Source organism: Sebastes fasciatus, chromosome 14 (genome assembly GCF_043250625.1).
Source record: "Sebastes fasciatus isolate fSebFas1 chromosome 14, fSebFas1.pri, whole genome shotgun sequence".
Lineage (NCBI taxonomy): Eukaryota > Metazoa > Chordata > Actinopteri > Perciformes > Sebastidae > Sebastes > Sebastes fasciatus.
Genome location: NC_133808.1, coordinates 30,694,134 through 30,717,008, shown reverse-complemented (window position 1 = coordinate 30,717,008; position 22,875 = coordinate 30,694,134). Strand labels below are relative to the sequence as shown.

The 22,875-nt window shown below is 41.6% G+C and overlaps 1 protein-coding gene and 1 long non-coding RNA gene across 2 annotated transcripts in view; one reads left to right on the top strand and one right to left on the bottom strand.

Moving 5' to 3' along the window:
* LOC141781891 (uncharacterized) overlaps positions 1–22,875 on the top strand; it is a 44,583-nt gene that overhangs the window by 19,682 nt on the left and 2,026 nt on the right. Inside the window, exon 2 of the long non-coding RNA XR_012596972.1 lies at positions 22,158–22,366. This is a non-coding gene — a long non-coding RNA (uncharacterized LOC141781891). The remainder of the gene's footprint in view (positions 1–22,157; positions 22,367–22,875) is intronic.
* cryl1 (crystallin, lambda 1) overlaps positions 837–22,875 on the bottom strand; it is a 33,880-nt gene continuing 11,841 nt past the window's right edge. The window contains exons 6-9 of the mRNA XM_074657847.1: positions 22,179–22,277; positions 9,930–10,038; positions 2,473–2,582; positions 837–1,352 (exon numbers count right to left, since the gene is read on the bottom strand). Of these exons, the coding sequence (XP_074513948.1) occupies positions 1,248–1,352; positions 2,473–2,582; positions 9,930–10,038; positions 22,179–22,277 (423 nt within the window). The 3' untranslated portion in view covers positions 837–1,247. The remainder of the gene's footprint in view (positions 1,353–2,472; positions 2,583–9,929; positions 10,039–22,178; positions 22,278–22,875) is intronic.

Below are 22,875 nucleotides of genomic sequence, written 5' to 3'. Positions count from 1 at the left end.
CATGTGGGAAAAAAAGGGAAATTCGTGTCTATGTACACAACTCGTAGACAAATATCCTGACTTATGGTGCCTTTGTCTTTACGGTGTTCACGAGAAGAGTCCATATGAACGCCCCCCCCTCTTGTCGTATTCACGACCTCGTAAGTGGAAAGTTTCTGAAAGCTCCGAGTTCACGTGTTGTGACGTGTTTGTTGACGTTGTCCGAAATGGCGGAGGCCTTGGAAGTTAATTTTTCGGTGCATAAAAAGTTAAAATATTGTAATTTTAGTCGTATAATGTTTGTAATTTTATAATATGTCTGAGGAAAATGTTGATAGACATTATGTCTTTGCATTTCCTGCATTATATTACCCACTTGCTAACTCGCTATATTGTTAGCTTCTGTGACTTCTAGACGCCAACAGTAACGTTAATATTGCCGTTGCTTAGCAGCGGTGTTCTCACGACTTAACCCCTTGAACACCACGTATGCTGTGTAAACACGACTCCCCGTGTTGTAAACACAAGCTTACGAGTTTCATTTGAAGGCAGCATATCTCCCGAACTGCCGTGAGACTATTTTGTTTGTCATCATGCATAAACACTTATACTACTGCTAGATGTAGGTCCACACAGTACGATCATGTGAGCGTCGCTGTGGTCTGATATCACTGTGAAATGAAATCATGAGCGGAGCAGGAATGTCACAGCGAGTGTACGTAGCACTCGTGACATGTTTCCATTCTTTGTTTCCTGGGATTCAGGACCGTATCAGTGACCGGCTAACGCTACGAACATCATCTGTTTGTTCTGCTGGAGGGAACGGAGACCACTGAAGAACCCACCCAGACATATTGAACATTTGATTTCATAGTTTTATTTCTCTTTATGAATTAGATCAAACATTGAGTGAATATAAAAAAATACATAAATGTATGATTCTATTGTTTTTTAAATCATAATTTCACATTTTTCACAGAATTCATTTACGTCATCATGTGGTCTGTAACACCTGAGATGATTGCTTTTAATTCAGTCCTTTAATTCCCACGAGGTTAGTCTTTAGATCAAAAAGATTAAACATACTGTCGGTAAAAAGCCACTTTAAGAGCGCCCCTTTAAGAGACTCCCCAGGTATCATTCTTATCATTTAAACTGACATCGAATGAGATGTCTGTCTGCTTAAATCCTGAAACAACCACATTTCTCACAATTGTTTTTAGTCATAATCAGAAGTTGTTCTCGACTTTGGGCCCTGCATGTTGATCTTAGTGCTCCTTCTTCAGCTTGGCCAGAGCCATCAGGAGCTGGTCCCTCCTCTCCATCCTGGCCGACAGATGCTGCGGGTCGCAGGGAATCAACTCGTACATCTCCTGTGGACAGCAGGAAACATATGTGAGGAAGAGTAGACTGTTAGAAGTAGGGATGCACTGATACCACTTCTTTCAGACCGAGTACAAGTCCTTGCATTTGGGTACTCGGCGATACCGAGTACCGATACGAGTACTTCTCTGTGACAAAAGACCCTCGTTAACAGCCAGCTGGAGGGTGTGAGCGACACACGGCAGGCTGGGGAGTCCCGCATACGAGGCGGGGCCGTGGAAACCGGGGTGGATTGTCCTTAGTGCGACTGCGCCCCAACCGCGTCGTGCCCATTGTTTTGCATTGTTTTGTGTTGTTAATTGATTTCCAATAATAAATCTATACATACATTTGCATAAAGCAGTATAATTGTCCACTCCCATGTTGATAAGAGGATTAAATACTTGACAAATCTCCCTCTAAGGTACATTTTGAACAGATAAAAAAATGCGATTAATCGCGATTAACTATGGACAATCATGTGATTCATGCGATTAAATATTTCAATCGATTGACAGCCCTAACATAAATACAACTTTAATCAACTCCAAACTTGTGTTTGTTTATTTAGATCTCCATTAGCTGCTGTATTGCAACAGTGACTTCTCTACCTGGGAATCCTATTCGTATTTTTATACTTCAATAACAGAAAATACATCAATACACACCCATAACATTCATTCTCACAACATGACTCAATACGTGCAACCACTAAGACACACAACAACCAACTCAAAGCCTGTCTAATACATACAATACAATACAACTCATCCACTAATCCACCAATAACTGAGCTGACTTAGACTTAGAAGGTTTCTAAGTGAAACCAGATTGACCGTTATTGCTCTCTAGACTAGTTATTTATTGCACCGGCTCAGGGATTCCTCCCGCAGTGACCTTCTTCCTCTGGCTAACACTTTAACGGCTTGTGATAGCATGTGATTAGGTAATGACTACTTAGGAGAGAGCAATTTGGTGCAGGGGTGAGAAGGAACACTTGACTTTCAGTCATGCAGAACTAAAAGGACACCATCAACAAAACACTCTCTTCATGCGACTAAATCATTAAATCAGGCGACAACATCTGTAAAGCATGTAAAGCATTGTGTCGTTTGCTGCCGTCGTTCTTACCTTTGCGATGATCTTGGCCCCCTCACCGCCAGAGAAGTCTGGTACGGGCCCGAAGGAGGTCAGGAGCCGGCTTATGCCCTCTCCATACCGTTTCATATAGTCCTCCAAACCTGTGGGAGGACATCTGATTAGAGGGGGTGGAGAACATGGGCAAAACAGCACAAATCACATATACATCATGACATTATGCTTCATAGCCTCGAGCACTGGCAGAGCAAGTTACATGCTCTTAAAAGTGACAAAACTCTGCTCGACTACAGGAAAATATTTCTTGGTGCTCGGGTCGAAGAGAAGCTGTCGTCACATGTTAGAGGTTCCCTGCAGGTATGAATGACTGAAGTTGAGTAGACGCAGTTAAAGACTGGAACGTCTCTGGGCTTCATGTAAGAGACTGTTCCTCTTTTAATTGTACGAATTTTGAATATAACATAAAAACTGTTTCCCCTCTTTGAGCCCATCTCCAGACATAAATTGGTTAAACAATCTGACACGCAGGGCCGTAATACCCATAACACCCTTCTCTGTATACATCTGCAGAACTACTATTGCAGCCTTGAGGCCTTTTGTCATAAATACTTCCAACAGAATATTAAACTGCAAAAAAGCGACGAACGAGGACGATTTTTCTGAGCTTTTGCACCACGCACAAAGGCAACCTATATTTATGAAACAACAACACGGAGTCTCTGTAGTCGGAACCAAGACGGCAAACTTTACTACTCCTTTCATCCTTGACAAAGGCGGCGCAGACCGGATTCACTCTTTCCGTTCTCACCTCTTACAATAAAAGCCCTAGACATATAATTTTCTCAGGTGAATATTTCACATTGTTGTGATGTTTACTGTATTCGTCACGCCCCCCCCGTACATGTGTAAAGACTTTCACAATATTGAAAACATGCAAATGCAGCTACAGAAGCACAGATTCTAACAACTGTGATTGCATTTGTTGTATCTCAAAGCTTCAATATCGCGCATATTAAAGGGACGACAGGAAACTAAAGCTGTTATTTATGCTCTCTTCAAAGCCACCACTCCTTGGACAAAAACAGTAATTTTACCTCGCAAAACATGGGGGTTGATGCCCACCATTGCCTCGATCGTTTATAATTGAAGGTTGAATGAATGAATGAATGGAGTTATTCTCTCATTACTCTCATTGATTTATCTTTAATGATTTATTTGTGATGTAGGCAACGGGCACTTTGGCTGATGAATGATTTATGTGCTGCCCAAATAAACTGTTAAAGATTAATAAATGACGGTTCCTCTACTCAATCAGCTACACAGGTAAAAAAAACTAAATCCTGACAACTTCTGCTGTTGTTGTACTCACCGTAAAAACATTTTTGATTTCACAATATGATTTTTAAAGATAAAGAACATGAATAACAGTCCTTGTTACGAGCTGGCTCGGCGACTGATAGCTGATACTTTTATTTAAAACGTCCTTCAGCGCGCAACCAAACGTTTGTGGATCAAATAAGCGATCCCTTAGTTCAGACGTAGAAAAATGACAACACACAGCTAATGGATCTATGAGGCCACACGTGTCTCCATAGCAACCAGACAAAACACATCATAAAGAGGGCCGGCGGTTTGGTTTGTTGACATTCCTGTGATAAGAAACGCAGCAGGAGAGGATCTGGATCTTTGAAGCAATGTGGAGCAATCTTTAAAAAAAAAAGAAAAGATGAGCCCAAACTACTTCACAGCAGCTCTTTAATTAAAACAGGCCAGAAGGAGACCATTTAAAATAGATCTTACACTGGAATAAAGTCTCACGCTTTTTGATTAATCTCTTCTGTTCAAAATGAACCTTAAAGGGAGATTTGTCAAGTATTTAATCCTCTTATCAACATGGGAGTGGACAAATATGCTGCTTTATGCAAATGTATGTATAAATCTATGAATGGAAATCAATTAACAACACAAAACAATGACAGATATTGATCCAGAAACCCTCACAGGTACTGCATTTAGCATAAAACAATATGCTCCAATCATAACATGGCAAACTGCAGCCCAACAGGCAACAACAGCTGTCAGTGTGTCAGTGTGCTGACTTGACTATGACTTGCCCCAAACTGCATGATCGGCCGTTTTAGTCTTAGTCGACTAAGATTTCTTTAGTGGATTAGTAATTTTTTATGTTTTTTTCATACTGACTGACTTATTTCCAAGAAACTTAAGAGCACATCTCCGGTAAACACAGAGTTAAAGTGGTGCTTTTGTGTGATCCTTGTGGAGAAACTCAGTAGTTTTACAGATCTGTCGATTAAATCAACTTATCGATTAGTCGAGAAAATCGATGAGTGTTAGTCAACTAAGAATTTGTTTGGTCGAGGACAGACCTAGTTTGTTTTCCATGCAAGGATCAAGGATCATGCCTACCAATAGCACATACAGCTCTGGTACATATTGAGGGTTTTAGAGTTGATGATAAATGGCATCAACTCTCAGATCGAAGAGGAACAATGCGGATTCCGTCCTGGCTGTGGAACAACGGACCAGCTTTTCACTCTCGCAAGGATCCTGGAGGGGGCCTGGGAGTATGCCCATCCAGTCTACATGTGTTTTGTGGACTTGGAGAAGGCATATGACCGGGTCCCCCGGGAGATACTGTGGGGGGTGCTGCGGGAGTATGGGGTGAGGGGGGCACTTCTCAGGGCCATCCAATCCCTGTACGCCCAAAGCGAGAGCTGTGTTCGGATCCTCGGCAATAAGTCGGACTCGTTTCCGGTGGGGGTTGGCCTCCGCCAGGGCTGCGCTTTGTCACCAATCCTGTTCGTGATATTCATGGACAGGATATCGAGGCGTAGTCGGGTGGAGGAGGGTTTGCAGATCGGTGTGCTGAGGATCTCATCGCTGCTTTTTGCAGATGATGTGGTCCTGTTGGCATCATCGGTCTGCGACCTCCAGCACTCACTGGATCGGTTCGCAGCCGAGTGTGACGCAGTCGGGATGAGAATCAGCACCTCTAAATCTGAGGCCATGGTTCTCAGCAGGAAACCGGTGGTTTGCCTACTCCGGGTAGGGAATGAGTCCTTACCCCAAGTGAAGGAGTTTAAGTATCTCGGGGTCTTGTTCGCGAGTGAGGGGACGATGGAACGTGAGATTGGTCGGAGAATCGGAGCAGCAGGGGCGGTATTGCATTCGCTTTACCGCACCGTTGTGACGAAAAGAGAGCTGAGCCGGAAGGCAAAGCTCTCGATCTACCGTTCAATCTTCGTTCCTACTCTCACCTATGGTCATGAGGGTTGGGTCATGACCGAAAGAACGAGGTCGCGGGTGCAAGCGGCCGAAATGGGTTTCCTCAGGAGGGTGGCTGGCGTCTCCCTTAGAGATAGGGTAAGAAGCTCAGTCATCCGTGAGGGACTCGGAGTAGAGTCCTTGCTCCTTTGCGTCGAAAGGAGCCAGTTGAGGTGGTTCGGGCATCTAGCACGGATGCCTCCTGGGCGCCTCCCTTGGGAGGTGTTCCAGGCACGACCAGCTGGGAGGAGACCACGGGGAAGACCCAGGACTAGATGGAGAGATTATATCTCTACTCTGGCCTGGGAACGCCTCGGGATCCCCCAGTCAGAGCTGGTTAATGTGGCCCGGGAAAGGGAAGTTTGGGGTCCCCTGCTGGAGCTGTTGCCCCCGCGACCCGATCCCGGATAAGCGGTTGAAGATGGATGGATGGATAAATGGCATGGCTTCCTAAGAGCTTCCCAGAACGACTCCATCGTGTTAACGGAAGATTTTTGCAGAGGTTGAAATGAGTGGAAAGTTTTCAGCTTTGATATTTTACCATGTGTCATTCTTCACTTCAATTTTCTCTGGAAGAACAGAACTAGTTGATTACCTCACTTACTTTGCGGTGTGTCATCATTGTAGTGCCACCACCCAATTTACAGTAAAGGGCAGATGAAGCGGAAACTGGAAAACTTTAAAAAGGGATGTTGAAGAACCAGGTCGATAAGTAGGAGTAGTGCAAAAATAAAAGTTGCATTTACTAACAAAAACTTTACTGGAACAAAGGGCAAAAATGAATCCTGGGAAATTTAATAAAACTACATTTAAACTGAATCAAAATAACACATAACAAAAGGAAGCTGTAGCCTCACAGCGAGCTGCCAAGCATCCAAACTCACACAGAATAATGAACATACCAATAATACAAGATCGCTAAGTTATTGCTGACATCTCAATCCATCTATGGGAACCGATTCAAACCAATGAGCACAATAAATATTATGTAATTTACTCAGGAACGACCTTACTCTTGACAGTATATAAGAAGTGGACGTAGTCACCGTGACGTCACCCATTGGTTTGTTGACTTCAGTTTTGAAGCCTTGAGTTTGGCATTTTGGCCGTCGCCATCTAGGTTTTTTGCAGCCAGAAGTGACGCCAGAGGGCGGAGCTAAGTTTAACCGAACGCTGAATAAGACGTTTTTAGGTTACAATTAACTTGAACCCTAAAGCATCCCCTGCTTTATGGTCTATCTGACTCTAAATGGGACCATAAGTTACTAAATGAACATCATGCTGTGTTGAAGAAGACTTGAAACTAACGATTGAGACCATAAACTCATGTTTACAATGTTTACTGAGGTAATAAATCAAGTGATGGCCGTTAGAAAGAATGCAGGTTTTAGGCACTTCTGCTTTGGCTGCACTCTTCACACCCGGAGGTTGCAGCCGGTACCTTACCTTATCCTTAGCCTTAACCTTATCCTCCTATAACTTAACAGAGCCCAGCCCCTCCCTGCTAAACCTGTTTGTACTTTCCTTGATTGAGCTGCTGAGCTGATCCTAGTGTTGGCTTTTCCTGTCTCAGTGCAGGCTGAGGCAGCGGGGCTCTGCAGCGTGTCTCTGCTCTCTCCGCCCGCAGCCGGAGAGAGCAGGGAGACACCGGCACCCGGTCGGTAACGACACTACAATGTCTCTCTGCAGAGCCCCGTCACTTCACAAGACACGGGAAACCTCTGTTGGTCTGGAGGAGCTGCAGCAGTTATTTCTGCACAAACGTCCACTGAACATTCACTAGATATTCTCAGAGCTACTAACTCTTCTGCAGTGTGGAGTGAGCGCACGTTCACGTCTAGAGGTGGAGCGAGCTGAGCGAGAACGCGCGTGCTGTCTGAGTGAAGGCAAGCAGGCAGAGGAGGAGAGGCAGCGGCCAAACGCGAACGCACATATGCAAGCGCGCATGTGTCCCGACCCGCTACATTTATACGCTTAAAAAGTTACAAACAGTCCCTTTAAAGGTACAGTATAGCCCACCTATGTTTTGAGTTACATGCGTCCTCATTGATCGGATCACAAGTGGACAGCTTTAAGTACGTCTGTTTGAACCTGGCATTAAAATGCATCTCCACATGCAACTTCAGTGGCCACATGTGATCCGATCTCACTTCACCGCTCTATATGTAAATAAACACGTAAACGACTTCATCCATCCATCCTTCGTCAATTTTCAGTACAAAATAAAACCTAACATCACTAATTCTTGCTGCCCGTCTTCCGCCATGTTTGTTTACACTAAAGTCACGTTTGATCGCCAGAGCCAGAGACTTTTTCAGTGGGGACTCTTGTTGTTGATGAATGAATCTGTTAGTGTGAGGTGTTCTGTTTTAGTCAAATCGTTGCTCTCCACACACTGTACAACAAGGGACTAAATAAGCAGCTAACTGAGCCAAAGACAAGTGTTTGAAATATACTGAGTACAGATGGAGAGTGGAGAAGTGGATCACACTGCAGGGAAAGTTTTGAAACGTTTCTTTGGACATTTTGATTCCCTTTTGACTTGAAACTGGATCACCCTTTGAATCTGTTGTGAATCTAAGTTGATTACATGAAGGAGCAAACATTTCCGATCCTCCTTCCAGACTAACCGGCAGCAGGTTTTCAGTGGATTATTCCTTTAAACAGGATAATGCTCTCCTGTGCAGGTACATGTTTTTTACAAAAGCCGAGTCATTCAGGCAGAGTAGAAAGAGGGACGGAGACAGACGGCCTGAGTGCTCCAGTATCTGATTGGAATGATTTAAGGACGGGAAGTAACGACGAGAGCAGGTCTTTTAGCGATCTTTTGTGAACACGATCATACTACTGTTTCCTGAGCAGAAAGCTTCGGGACTGTAACTACAGGTAGAGTTGGCACCTGGCTTGAAGGCCGCGATGTGGGCTCTGAGTTTTGGATTACTGGTGTGAGGGAGTGCATTCATGGCGACCCATCAAAAGACGGCTTTGTTCTGCCAGAGCGTCCTTTTTTTTCTGTGTGTGTGTGTGTGTGTGTGTGTGTGTGTGTGTGTGTGTTTGTGTGTGTGTGTGTGTGTTTGTGTGTGTGTGTGTGTGTGTACACAGTCAGGGTTTCTCTCTGGGTTTCACACTCCCTCTCGATATTCTCCATCTCCCTGAGGGGAGACTCACAGTGTGGTACAGTACATATATGTTGGGCTGAGACATGTGAGCTATGTCACTGTTGACTCACATTTTATTTATATGACGAGGGTCTGGGTATTCTTCGTAAAAGCTCTTTGTGAATTACTGCATATATATATACGTGAAGTTATAAAAAAAAAAAATTCATGTTGTAACCCTATTTTTACGTTATAACAAGATATTGTCGCGTTATAACAATATATTTCAGCGTTATAACAACATATTTCCCTGTTATAACAAGTTATTTTCATGTCAAAATGAGATATTTTCATGTTATAACAATATATTTTTGAGTTATAACATATTTACATGTTATAACCAGATATTTTCGCATCATAACAAGATATTTTTGAGTTATAACAACATATTTACACATTATAACAAGATATTTTCATAAGATATTTTCACGTTATGACGACATACAAACTTCTCACGTTATAACAAGAAACATTTTTGTTATAACAATATACTATTTATGTTGTTATAACATGAAACGTTCATGTTAAAACTTGATCACTAATATTGTTATAGCAAAACATTTCACGTTATAACAAGATGAATAGTATGTTGTTATCGTAAAAAAAAGTCTCTTGTTACCACGTGATGTGTTTTGTATGTCATCATAATGGGAAATTATCTTGTTGAAACATGAAAAATTGTTATAACAATAAACTTTTCCCCTCATAACAAGATATTTTCATGTTATAACGAGATATTTTATAACGTGAAATGGTTCATGTTAAAACTTGAGAACTTATTGTTATAACAAAATGTTTCACGCTATAACTTGATCACTTATATTGTTATAACTAAAAAGTTTCTTATAATGTGATGAGTTTGTATGTCGTCATAACGTTTTCTTTTCACATTTTAACGTGATACTGATCCGTTGTTCTTTATCCGTCTTTCCCTTTACCTTTCAGTCCGTCACATTTTTGCTGAAAACAGAAGCTTCAAGAGGTTTGTGTTTTTTTGGCGCTGACCTCCTGTTTATATGAGCAAAAAGTCCAAAGAGGGAACATTACCTGCAGGTGCATTGAGGTGAATCGTTTCCATGGGACCTATGAAGGCGTAACGCATTCCTAGCCCCTCTGACATCACCAGGTCGATGTCCTTGACAGAGATAACGCCGTCCTGATGGAGTAAGAGAGAAAAAAAAACACTTTATTAACATTAACTTTGTATTCCCTTAGAGAAAGGTACAAATCAGTCAGTAAATGTATGACTAGAAATACATTCTTTATCTGTCAGTACAGTGTGAACAGCCCTGAGCCATCTATCAGGTGTTATCCACTGAGTTCCTGGTTGGAGGATTTGAATACTTTGAATAAAACTGCAGCTCAAAATGTCGTTTCAGGATGGAAGGATATTATTTTCTCTGGCAGTTCAGGTCATGGCTTTTTACCCCCGGGGTTTTTAGACCAACCGAGTTCCCTTTGATCCCATCAAACTACTCCCACCGTATAAAGTTTCCCTAATCGGCCAATTGTGTGTCCTCAGGATTATGTAGGAAGTACTGGGAGGAGAGGGGCCGAGGATGGAGGGATGGATGGAAGGAGGGAGAGACGGAGGGAGTGGTTCAGGTAATCTTTGGGTTAGAGATACCTGTTGGCCGACCGCGGAGGAAATCAAAGCTCGGATACGGAGACAGAGAGTAGGGTGAGCAAGAGGAGAAGGACAGGGTCGTCTTTGTTTGGGCCCTGCGTCCAACAACGGGTCTGTTATCTGAGCAGAGCGGGACGGTGGGTGGGGTCTTTTCTCCACCGTAATCACTGGGGGGCAACCGGCCGCTTTCTCAGCCGCTCTGCTTTCCAACGCTGGCCCTGACTCAAGGACTATTTTCTCTCTGTGTGTGTGTGTGTGTGTGTGTGTGTGTGTGTGTGTGTGTGTGTGTTTAGAGGGGTGATGGAGGGTCCCTGTTTTGTAAGAAGGATCACAAGGCCACTATCGGACCACAGTCCTTGATGCTCAAACCTGAACTTGTTGTCCTATTTTGATGTTTTTTGGATTACTGTTCATACTAGTTATCTCCGTCAAAGAAGTTGTGTTTTCGGTTCGGTTTGTTTGTTTGTCAGCAAGATTATGGAAAAACTACTGGCCAGATTTTCATGAAACTTGGTGGAAGGGTGTAACATGGGCCAAGGAAGAACCCATTGCATTTTGTTAACATTGCAAGATTTGGCATTTGGTGGAGGTCTGAGATCTACGTGTGCCCTTCTAGTTCTAGGGTGTAACTGAAAGGCTTACAAGTAGTGTTAGTGTCTGGTCACTCATAACTAACAAAGATTCAGCCGTCTTGTATTATCTGTAGTATCTATAGTATTTATAGGCTGTGTTTTTACTAGGGCTATCAACGTTAACAAAAGTAAGCATGGCTCACAAACCCCCGCTCACTGCTTGACCCTTAATAACGTAGAGCCAAAGGTTTTGCCCTTTTGGAAAAATTTCAACCATCATACCAAATTTTAAGTTCTTAAGTTAAATAGTTTCCGAGTTCTACTCAGGAAACAAAATTGAAGTCGGAAAAAATCACAGTTTTTGGCCAAAATTTCAAACATTTTGGGCACCCTGGACTTCTAACCTCCAAAAGGCACAACTAGACCGCACTGTCAACCATCATCCCAAATGTAACATTCCTAAGTTAAACAGTTTCCGAGTTCTGCTCCGGAAACAAAAGTGTGACATGCGAACAGGCGGACGGAAGGACGGACACGCGGAGCGCTATATACCCCCGACTACGTTGTCGTGGGGGTATAATAATAATAATGCAAATTCGTTTTAGCACTAATGTTTAACGCATTAACACAATCGATCTTTTGTGAATGAAAATGGGTTCTATGGTTACCCACGAGTCTCATGCGAGAAATTGTATTTGAATCGATTGACAGCCCTAGTTTTTACACATTCTGTAAAACGTTGTGACAAAAGACCGTGACCGAAATGTGACGGTGAGTTAATGACAATCCTTCCAGTTAGTCAGCTGGTGTTGTTGAGCTGTTTCTTTTTTCAAACAGACAACGGCAGAGTGAAACTTCTGTAACGGGTCGTTCTGGAAGATTTGAGTGACTGACTAGTTGCTGGTCATGAGGTGGCTACCATTGGTTGTGGCAAAAGTCCCTATAAGGGTTGCATCTCATTTGGTGGAGAATGATCATACAATCTGGTGGTGTAACAGTCTCTGTAATACAATATACTGATTGTTTGTTTATTTGGATCCCCATTAACTACAGTGACAACGGTAGCTGCTCTCCCTGGGGTCCACATAGGTCTCTTTGACACAGGTGTAACTAATAACTAACTAACAATGGCTCTGTTCTATTCAAATTATCCCAGTAAGTCATGAGTGTTTCAGTGAGCCAGAATGCACAAAACTCTGAAAGACTCGGAAAACAAAGCATCAAATGGAATTTAGCCTTCATAAATTTCATTATTTGTGCTTTCTTACTGTCACATGTCAAAATGTCCATAGAACTTCCTCCAATCTGGACTCTCTCTCAAATGTCAGCGCTGCCGAGACAGTTTGCAGTTGGACGTCACACATGATTCTGGAACACAGACTGTATATAAGAAGTAGACGTTGTCGCCGTGACGTCACCCATTGGTTCGTGGACTACCGTTTTGAAGCCTCGAGTAGAAGATCTCAGTTTTTAAGTTACGTTACACTCCGTTCACACATTGGTAATAAAAAGTGATTAATACACATATATTGTTAAATACAATACTGTATTTCAACATGTGGTTTTCCTGTAATGTTATCCACTTTGAATAGTTTGGATATAATGACCGTCTCCTTATGGGGTGAGATTTTCATCAAAATTATTTATCTATCGTAGGTTTCACGTAGATGAACTGAAGATAAGATAGAAGAAACACACGCACACTAAGCCAAAACTGAAAGATGTAGAAGATGAGTGGTGTCTATGAGTGACAGTAATCAACTTGTTGTGTACACTACAGCCTGGAACCTTTGACACCACGTCAAAGAAGAATAAATGTCAAACTAGAATGAACCAGTTCCTCAAACTGTCACAATTCACGACGTAACAGGCTGCAGCCGAAAGTGACTCAAAGAGTCTTATAAAAAGGTACAATTTTCAACAAAATCATGTTTCTGACTGGAACATCTGCACTGAAAAATCAACCTTCAACTGATATCTTTGAAAGTAGCTCTCAGGGTTTTTGGACCTACACTGAAATAACAGTTTATGCATCTAACTTTGGAACAGCCAGGAATGTTTTATCAACCCGTTCTCACTACCAATTCTTCAAATACCGCCCCGCGGCATCGGAGACCGATACAACAGTATGTGACGAACCGGGCTTTCAACTGACTCCAATGTAAACCCACCCACGCCGTTATTCGACGGTCGGAGCAAGTGACGTAGTCTTAATAGTTAGTGAAGTTAACGTCAACGACTGTAACCCTAACTAAGTGGTTGTGTTGCCTAAACCTAACTTCCTGTGAAAACAGAAGTTTATTTTGAAAGGACACTATGCATGTAACAAGAGGATATTGACACGCCGTCCATGGTCCGTCCAAAAGTAATGCAAGAGGTGTACCCCGTGCGTTGGTCTCCGACGCCAAAGGGCACTGACCAAGCGCCGGTATTTGACGAGCTGGGAGTGTGTTGGTTTTATACAGTTTTACATAACAATGGACTAGGATTATGTAACTGATTATTTGTTTGTATAAATTGCTAACCTTCCTGGTTGGGAAACTTCCAAACAAGACAGAATTAATTAGTACTGGAATGTAAATCTGGTTTACTTTCTTCTTCCTCTACAGTGTAAGAGGGTTGGCAGAGGTGGTGATGCTCAGGTCGGCTGGTTCATCCATTACACCTGCTCTTGGCAGAAAAGATCTCTATCTCTATGGAGGACACAAATAATAACCCGTTTGTTATGAAGAATCTTTCTTCTTCTGTTCAGGTTGAGTAATGCTTTAGACATCCAACCTGACTTTAATTAGAGCCAGGCCCATATACTGAGCTCTGACAACTGTGAGTAATGTTCAGGATTTACCTGCTGAACAACTTTGACGAGAGGAGCTTAAAAAGACAAAAAGATCATTCCTGTCAAACAGGTTTGTTCTTCTTTTCAATGCTGAGACGACAATGCTCAAAATTTGCATAAAAAGCTTAAAACTACGAGATTTTACTTAACTGAGCGTGTATCAGCGATATAGATAACACGGCTACAAAAACCCCACTAACATCTGGCTTTTGTCTTTAGTAGGAGAGGTTACAATCGGCCGTCATTACCGGGACAAATGACTCTGCTGGAACAAGTCTTTCTACTGTTCCAGCAATCACCAACTCTGGTTTGGTCGAAATAAACCCTTAATCCACTGAGTTAGATGTGAAAAGAAACAGCCGTTATATGCTCTCTTCAAAGCCACCAGACTCCATTGACAGAAACAGTAATTTCACCTTGCTGACTGTTGTAAAACAAACTTTATTCGAAGTCAACAAAAACAACATAAAACTCATCAAAACCGTCTTTAGTAGTCTTTCAACTGTTCCAACAATCACCAACTCTGGTTTGGTCGAAGGAAACTCTTAATTGAGTTAGATGTGAAAAGAAACAGACGTTATATGCGCTCCTCAAAGCCACCAGACTCCGTTGACAGAAACAGTAATTTTACACAGACATATTGAGGGCACTGGTGTAAATCTAATTCATTAAGTGTCACAATAAACAATGCCAGGGAGCCAGCATGCTCAGTAATGGAGCCTTTGAAACTCAAGACCAACATCAAAGCATCATTTATGTTATCAATTACACCCGTTTCATTCTACGCCAAGTCAAAATATCTGCTGGTTAAAAGGTCTATTGCTGCTCTGCTATAAACTAAACAGACAAAATGGGTGTAAATCTCTACTGCAGATTCAGTGAACTGAACTATATGATAAAAGTCTAATTCAGCTTTTTGTGTTTGTTATTTTGACTATTTATTTATTTTGCAAGTGTGTCCAAAATCTAGCAACCTAGGCTGGCTCATACACCGTTCGTAGCTATATCTATGAAAAGTAATGCACTGTAATTCGTATATATCCCATAAAATCAATTTGTATGTACGTATTTGTGAACCAGGAAGTGTAAAGTGTGACAAACGCCCCGTAGAGAGGAGGTCGGGGTGGATGGATGGGTCAAACAACACCACACTTTCACCTAGGATACCTAGTTTTGTTGCCTAAATCTAACTAAGTAGTTTTGTTTTCTAAACCTAATCAAGTTGTTTCCTGTGAAGACGCAAGTTTATTTTTAAAAGGCTGTATATGCATACAGTCGAGTCACATGTTACTGGACATTCGTAGGAAAATGCATGAAAAATTAGGAAAAACTTTGGAGGAAACATTTTCGTAAGATATCATATGAACCATTGTATGAGGATACGTTGAGCAACCATACCTGGCACTATCATGGAAGTGAAGTCAAACATTTTGCTGTATGAATCTAACGTCTAAATTAGGGCTTTCAATCGATTCAAATATTTAATCGCGATTAATCGGATATATTTTATTTGTCCAAAATGTACCGTAAAGGGAGATTTGTCAAGTATTTAATATTCTGATCAACGTGGGAGTGGGCAAATATGCTGCTTTATGCAAATGTATGTATATATGTATTATTAGAAATCAATTAAAAACACAAAATATGCTCAAATCATAACATGGCAAACTGGCAAATTTGCCCCAAACTGCATGTGATTATCATAAAGTGGGCATGTCTGTAAAGGGGAGACTCTTGGGTACCAATAGAACCCATTTTTGTTCACATATCTGGAGGTCAGAGGTCAGGGGACCCCTTTGAAAATGGCCATACCAGTTTTTCCTCGCCAAAATTGAGTGTAAGTTTGGAGTGTTATCTAGCCTTCTTCCCGCTAGTATGACATGGTTGGTACCCATGGATTCCTTAGGTTGCGTTAATGCGTTATTATCGCGTTAACTTTGACAGCTATAGTCTAAATCTAACAACTGGGCTGGAAAAATAAATATGGAAGAAGTTAAGTTATCTCTCTGTGTTGATGTGAACATGTAGAGTATGTTTCACTATGTTACATAACGAGGCGTAGAGATGTAAAGCTTGTTTGGGAGGATGGTTGCTTGATTGATTAAAGCCGCAGGGGTTGTTGGGTTTTTTGCCTCCCGGTCTTGACAACGTGATGGTGAAGGTAGATCAAAATAGATCAGACATATCTGTGGTCATCGTTGTTGTACATCAGGAGACACACTTAGCTATGTACACACCCAGCTGCCACAGTTTGAGGTGATCAGCATGTTGCACTCAGCTGGAGCTCCTTCCAGGGAAAAAGTCTTCACTCTTTAACAGCAACGTGGCATTTTTGCCAGCTTGGACCTAAGGGTGCCCCAAGGGTTAAGTGAGTGGTCCACTCACGGTATGGAATGTCATGTAGATATGAGTCTGAGCGTCCACAGGACTGTGTGAAGACACAAATATATCACATGCGTGGATGCTATGTTACAGCCAGCACAGAGTCAGGAGAGAGAGGGGCACGTCAAAGTATGCTTTAATTCTCAGAAGCTGCAGTGACTGTTGTTGCATGGACTGAACTAACGAGAGCTTTCACCTGACTGCAGGCTCACTTGGCTCACCAGTGCACCAAGAGGCTCCTCTTGAAGCAAAGATATCATTCAAGGAGAGGCAGAACAAATTCTTTAAAAAAGTCCAAACTGGGACAAACCCAGGACCTTTTGTTGCAAGTCATCCCATAAGTTCCTCTTATAGTGCCTGTTGCTCTCTTCTTGTGAGTATCTGATAAATGCAACCAACAAAAAGCAGTCTTTTTTTAGTACAAATTACTAAAGTGTCACCCTCTTGTTTCACTCCCATAAAAGAAACTAAAATTACCTCCGTGGTTGTATGCCTCTGCCAACCAGTCAAGTTGCAGATTACATCCATTTCTATTTACATCATTTGTGTAAATTTATCATAATTAGCATATGAATTCTTGCCAAAAAACATTTTGTGAAGTCACAGCGACCTTTGACCAAATTATAATCGTTTATCTTGAGTTCAAGTCGATGTTTGTGCCAAATTTGAAGAAATTCCCTCCAGGCATTAATGAGATATCGCCTTCACGAGAATGGGAGAAACGTGAGGTCACAGTGACATTTGACCACCCAAATGTAATCAGTTTATCCTTCAGTCTAAGTGGACTTTTGTGCCAAATTTGAAGAAATTCCCTTAAGGTGTTCCTGAGATAACGTGTTCACAAGAATGGTACGTACAGAGCGAACGAACACCCCCTAAAACATGACACATAAAAACGTCCTTCAGAAACATTAGAAATGTTAAATAAAAACCCTTTTCACAGCTGACATTTTGGCTCAAAAGGGTCTATTGAGGGATGTTTAGAAATTCAAAACAGCTCTCAATTAATGGCATTTGGCCATTTTTATGTTAAAGGTATAATATGTACCATTTCCGCATTAAAATGTCTAAAAACAACTAGACCTATGATATAGATTGTGTTGAGTTGTTTACTTACATTATCCCCAATGTTTCCCAACAATGTTCAAACCAGAGAAATCTTTGATTTTATTCAAGGTAACGGCCATTTGGTCGCCTGTGAGAGAGAGAGAGATTAATTGACTTTCTCTTCCCTGCTATTCCTGTGCAAACATATGAACATCAGGTAACCATGTTTCTGCAGGCCATCCCATCAGGGCTTGCGTGTCATTTTCAGGTAATCATCAGTATTGGAAGATGCCTTCACATTAAGAATGTGGCAAATGATTGGAATGAAGCCGAGAGAGCGCGCATGCCATAGAGATGCAAAATATACCCTGAGGATGCAGGATGCAGAGTTAATCCAGTGGACCGGCCTGTTCTGACAGTTTGTGTACATTCCTCTAGTCGAAAACAATCAAATCATCAGCCTCTTTGGTTTAAAGTCTACCAATATGTCAGATGATCTTCTCATCATGGTTGTGCTGTTTCCATCAAAAAATAAAAATGTAATGCCATTTCCCACGAAAATGGATTGTGATTGACAGTCTCTTCTTTGTAAATGATTGTAGAGCCACAGAGTTAACTCAAGGTCTTTATTGAAATCTCTAAGCTTGTTGTTAAAATATGGAAGCACTGACATGTAACATGTCTTTAACAGATTGATGAACTTTGACTTCCTCATCATCACTCTGCTTTAAAGCTGCAAACACACCAAGAACAGCTGGTTTTATGGTCCCATAATGACTTAAAGCTGGAGTGCGGGAATTTTTACATATAAATGAACATCTGTTACATTAAAGCCAAACGAGTTCACGCAACGTAACCCACAAATTGTGAAAACACGCAAAAACTCTCGCGAGACTCGCCGCCCGACGACCTATCCAAACCTTAACTATTCAAGGTCATTGTTTAACTTTAACCATTTAGCAACTTGTCGGTTACCTTCTAACCACGACCAGGTTTATGTGCCGTTTCACACATCGTGACTAAGGTTGAAACCGAAGGTAAAATCTATCAGCAACACGTGAAATAAATTGGGGAAAAAAAGTTTGGAAACTTGTGTTTCCAATACCAACAGGAGAATACACTGTTTACCATTGGCAGAGCATTTTGGCAAATTTTTCTTGGGCGCTACCCACATAATCAGCTGTGCTGCTCATCCCACAAATGCATGATCCTTACAAGTTGGACATCATTCTGAAGGTAAATAAACAGGCTTTCCAACCATGTAAAATACAATGCCAATTAGTATTGTAACAACAAAGAAATAATCCACCAAACACAAGTTTCCGAACCTTTTTTTCCCAGTTTATTTTCTTTAGAACTAATCTTCTTCTAAAATCTTGAAAACACAATACAATGTTTCCTGGTATTTAAACCGGTATGAACTGGTATTTAAAAATGAAAGTGTTTTTACACACGACATCAGCAGTGACTCAATCTCTCTCAGACTATTGTCTTCTTTGTTCAAACGAATGGAAAATGAGGGCGCATCCGTCTATGTCGTCATAAACTCATGCAAATCAATAAAAACATTTCCATGCAGGCGTAAATGCACGCGATGGACCGGCCTTACTTTAATAGCGCACAGTCGAAGAAATGCATTCGTCCTTCTTTAGTAGCGAGGAGAATCCTTTCTAGAGTGTAAAAATATCCTTTGAATGTAAAATCACATGAGTACGTCCAAATAGATTTATTTTTTCCTTTTTTCAGTGTCAGCTTGTCTTTACAGATGTTTTCACAGCTGCAAATGTTCCATCCTTACATACAGTGGTATATGAATTTCTGTTTTTTAATATTATTGTGATGGTATTTTTATTTTATCTTTCTTATTTCATTCATTTGATCTTATAAGCTTTGTGAATCCTGACTATTCTTTGATCTAATTCACTGTAAGTCAGTTATATCTGAGTGAGGTGCTTTCCTCTTGAATATATTTATATAAAAAGGATGTAATGGCACAATGTTAACTACATTTATTTACATGTTGATTTAAAAGCATTTCCTTTAGTCAACCTGAGGTACCCAGCAGGAAGTGGTTACAGATTCATTACTAGGAAGGGCAGTCTATTATTGTGAATAATAGAGTAGTATTTCTTGTTTGCTTTTAGAACATCATTTTAAACATTGTTCTCTAATTTGAGCTGCCGATGACTACGAGACAAACAATGTGACAAAAATCTGCATTTGTTGTTTTAATAATTGTCGACATCACGAGATCGTGAGTCGATCGTCACACCCACGTTGTTGTTGCTTGTGTGTGCCACCCTTCCATCGTGATTAATTCAGTTTCACAAGTCTTTTGTTTTGTTGTTTTTAAGTGTTTTGTTGCCATCTGTAGTTGTCTTACCCTGCGTGTGTGTAAATGGTAAATGGTAAATGGACTTGGACTTATATAGCGCTTTTCTAGTCTTCCGACCACTCAAAGCGCTTTACACTACATGTCAGTATTCACCCATTCACACACACATTCATACACTGATGGCAGAGGCTACTAAGGTGCCAACTTTGCCCATCAGGATTTAATCTAAATACTCATTCACACACCGATGGCTATGCCTCCGGGAGCAATTTGGGGTTAAGTGTCTTGCTCAAGGACACATCGACATGTGACCCGGAGCAGCCGGGGATCGAACCACCGACCTTCCGATTGGTGGACAACCTGCTCTACCCTCTACCGCCCCGTGTGTGTGTGTGTGTGTGTGTGTGTGTGTGTGTGTGTGTGTGTGTGTGTGTGTGTGTGTGTGTGTGTGTGTGTACTTTTGTATGTGTGAGTGTCCATCTGATACAGTTACACACTGACAGTAATGTCAGGGACGAGGACACAATGTGCTGATGTAGTTGTGAAAGGGACGCTCTTTGTTACACATCTCCGACAGAGAAAAGAGATAGAATAAAGAGACAGAGTTAGAGAGAGAGTTATTATGTTCTGTGTTTGTGTGTGAAATGAGAGATGGCATTTGTCCCACCGTAAAGTAGGGCAATTCATTACACCTTTAATTATCTTGTAATCTAGCATGCACGCTTGTAATCAGCGTAATCACTCGGGACATTTTCAGCTTTTAAATTTTCCGATCATCTTGGTTTTTTGCAACCAGAAGTGACACGAGAGGATGGTGCTAATGGTGCCTTCAAATGAAACTCGTGAGCTCTTGTCAAAAGATGAGGCCGTTGGGAATATCAACATTTTCCTCAGACATAAAATTACGAAGAAAAACAATATACGGCTAAAATATATTAACTTATTATGCACTGAAAAAATAACTTCCGCCATTTCTGTCAACATGAAAAAACACGTCACAAGTTGTGAACTCGGAAATTTCAGAAACTTTCCACTTACGAGGTCGTGAAGCCTCGAGTTCGGCATTTTGGCCGTCGCCATCTTGTTTTTTTGCAACCAGAAGTGACACGAGAGGGTGGTGCTAATGGTGCCTTCAAATGAAACCTGTGAGCTCGTGTTTACACGATATGCTTGGCGTTCAAGTGGTAAAGTCGTGAGAACACGTTACTGTCGGCGTCTAGAAGCCACAGAGGCTATCAATTTAGAAAGCTAGCAAGCGGGTAACATAATGCAGGAAATGCAAAATAAAATTACGAAGAAAAACAATATACGATGAAAATTACTATTATTATTATTCACTTATTATGTACCGAAAAGTGAACTTTAATGGCCTCACGTCACAACTTGTTAACTTGGAGCTTTCAGAAACTTTCCACTCACAAGGTCATGAATACCTCAAGATATATGGACTCTTCTCATGAACACGGTAAACACAACCCCATTTGAAGGCACCATAAGTACAACCGAACGCTGAAATAAGACATTTTTAAGCGACCAAAGATGATAATTAACTATCATGAACTGAAAACACACTGTGAAAGGGTTAAGGTTGTAAGACGAAAACACAGACAACTCCCACACCGGACGTACTGACCACAACGCCATGGTAGTGACCTGTCAATCACTAGACTTCTTTTTGCAACCGGAGGAGTCGCCCCTTGCTGGCTATTAAAAAGAATGCAAGTTTAAGGCACTTCAGCATTGGCTTCACTTTTCACTTTTTTAACCCTAACCCTAATAAGTCAAATATAGACAGTGTAGCCACAAAACAAACACTCAAAAATGTCCCCATTGAAACCCATTAAACCCACAATGTTTGATCCCACGAGCTATTACAGCATAAAATCATGCTTTCTATTTTATCAGAAATGTCTGCTGTCTCATTATTCAACAAAAAGAGGGTCATTTGAGGTAATTCTGATGTCTGTTATATAATCAAAATCTGAATCGGGATGTCATGTGAGTTCAGTTCAGGTAACAATCATCACACCCATCCTCATTATCATTCTAACCATTTCTTCAGTGAGTGATTATGTAATGGTGCCTGTCATCAGAGGCTGAAGCTCATTTACTCTCATTGTGCTCCTCTTTTTTGGGGAAGGAGACGGTGGAGATTATAGCAGAGGTGAGCTGACAAGGGGCTTCCTCTATTCTGCCGCCTCTATTACAAAACCATCAGCAGCGATACTCAGACACACAAAGCCTCGCTGAGACTGAGGAGCTCTTGTCCAGAGATAAAAAAAACAAAGCATGCACACACACACACACACACACACACACACACACACACACACAAAGACACAACAGTTGTCCTGGTGGTAGATGCAAACAGGTCATGGGGTCACAGGATCATATTTGTAGGTGTGTTTTTTAAATTGCACACTAGTGTCAGAAGAAAAGCAGTGTAATAATAATGTACTTCACTGTTTCACCTCAGGGACTGAACCAAGACACTGACCTGGACCAGCCTCCAGGACTCTGCGATGATGGCCGCCTGCACTCTGTTGAGGGCGAAGCCGTCGATCTCTTTCTTCAGACGGACGGGCGCCTGGCCGACCTGAACCGAGACAAAGCAGTCGTGTCAAGAACGGCAACGCGGGGAAGATGCCTTGAAGAATGTACATACAGCATCAATGGGCATTCAAGGTACTACATCGTCGTCTTCATTATTCCAAAGTAAAACTTCCCAAAATATATCATAATGTAGACTCTATTTGTGACCGCTGCTGCTCCGGATGATCAAACTACTGGAAATCTATTTTCCAAACTCTTAAAACTTTCAAACTCTCTTTGATTGCCATATTCAGATTGTCCTCTTAAATGAGCTAATTACAAGATAGCAACCTTTATAATGTTATTAGCACGCAGGACAGGCTAGTTCTCCTATACCGTTAAAACCCACAACCTCCCACTTACATTTAATGGTTAAGAGATGTCATATAGCACCTAAAACTAGAGAAACTCAGGTTTATACTTCGTGGATCTGCCGACAAATTTGAGAAAACAGGTTGTGGGGACTTGGCTTAGGAACCGGAGGGTCACCGGTTCAAGTCCCCGCAACCAAGGGACTTGGACCAACTACAGAGTGTGGACTGGTAGCTGGAGAGGTGCCAGTTCGCCACCTTTACTCTTGAGTAAAGGCACCGACCCTTCTA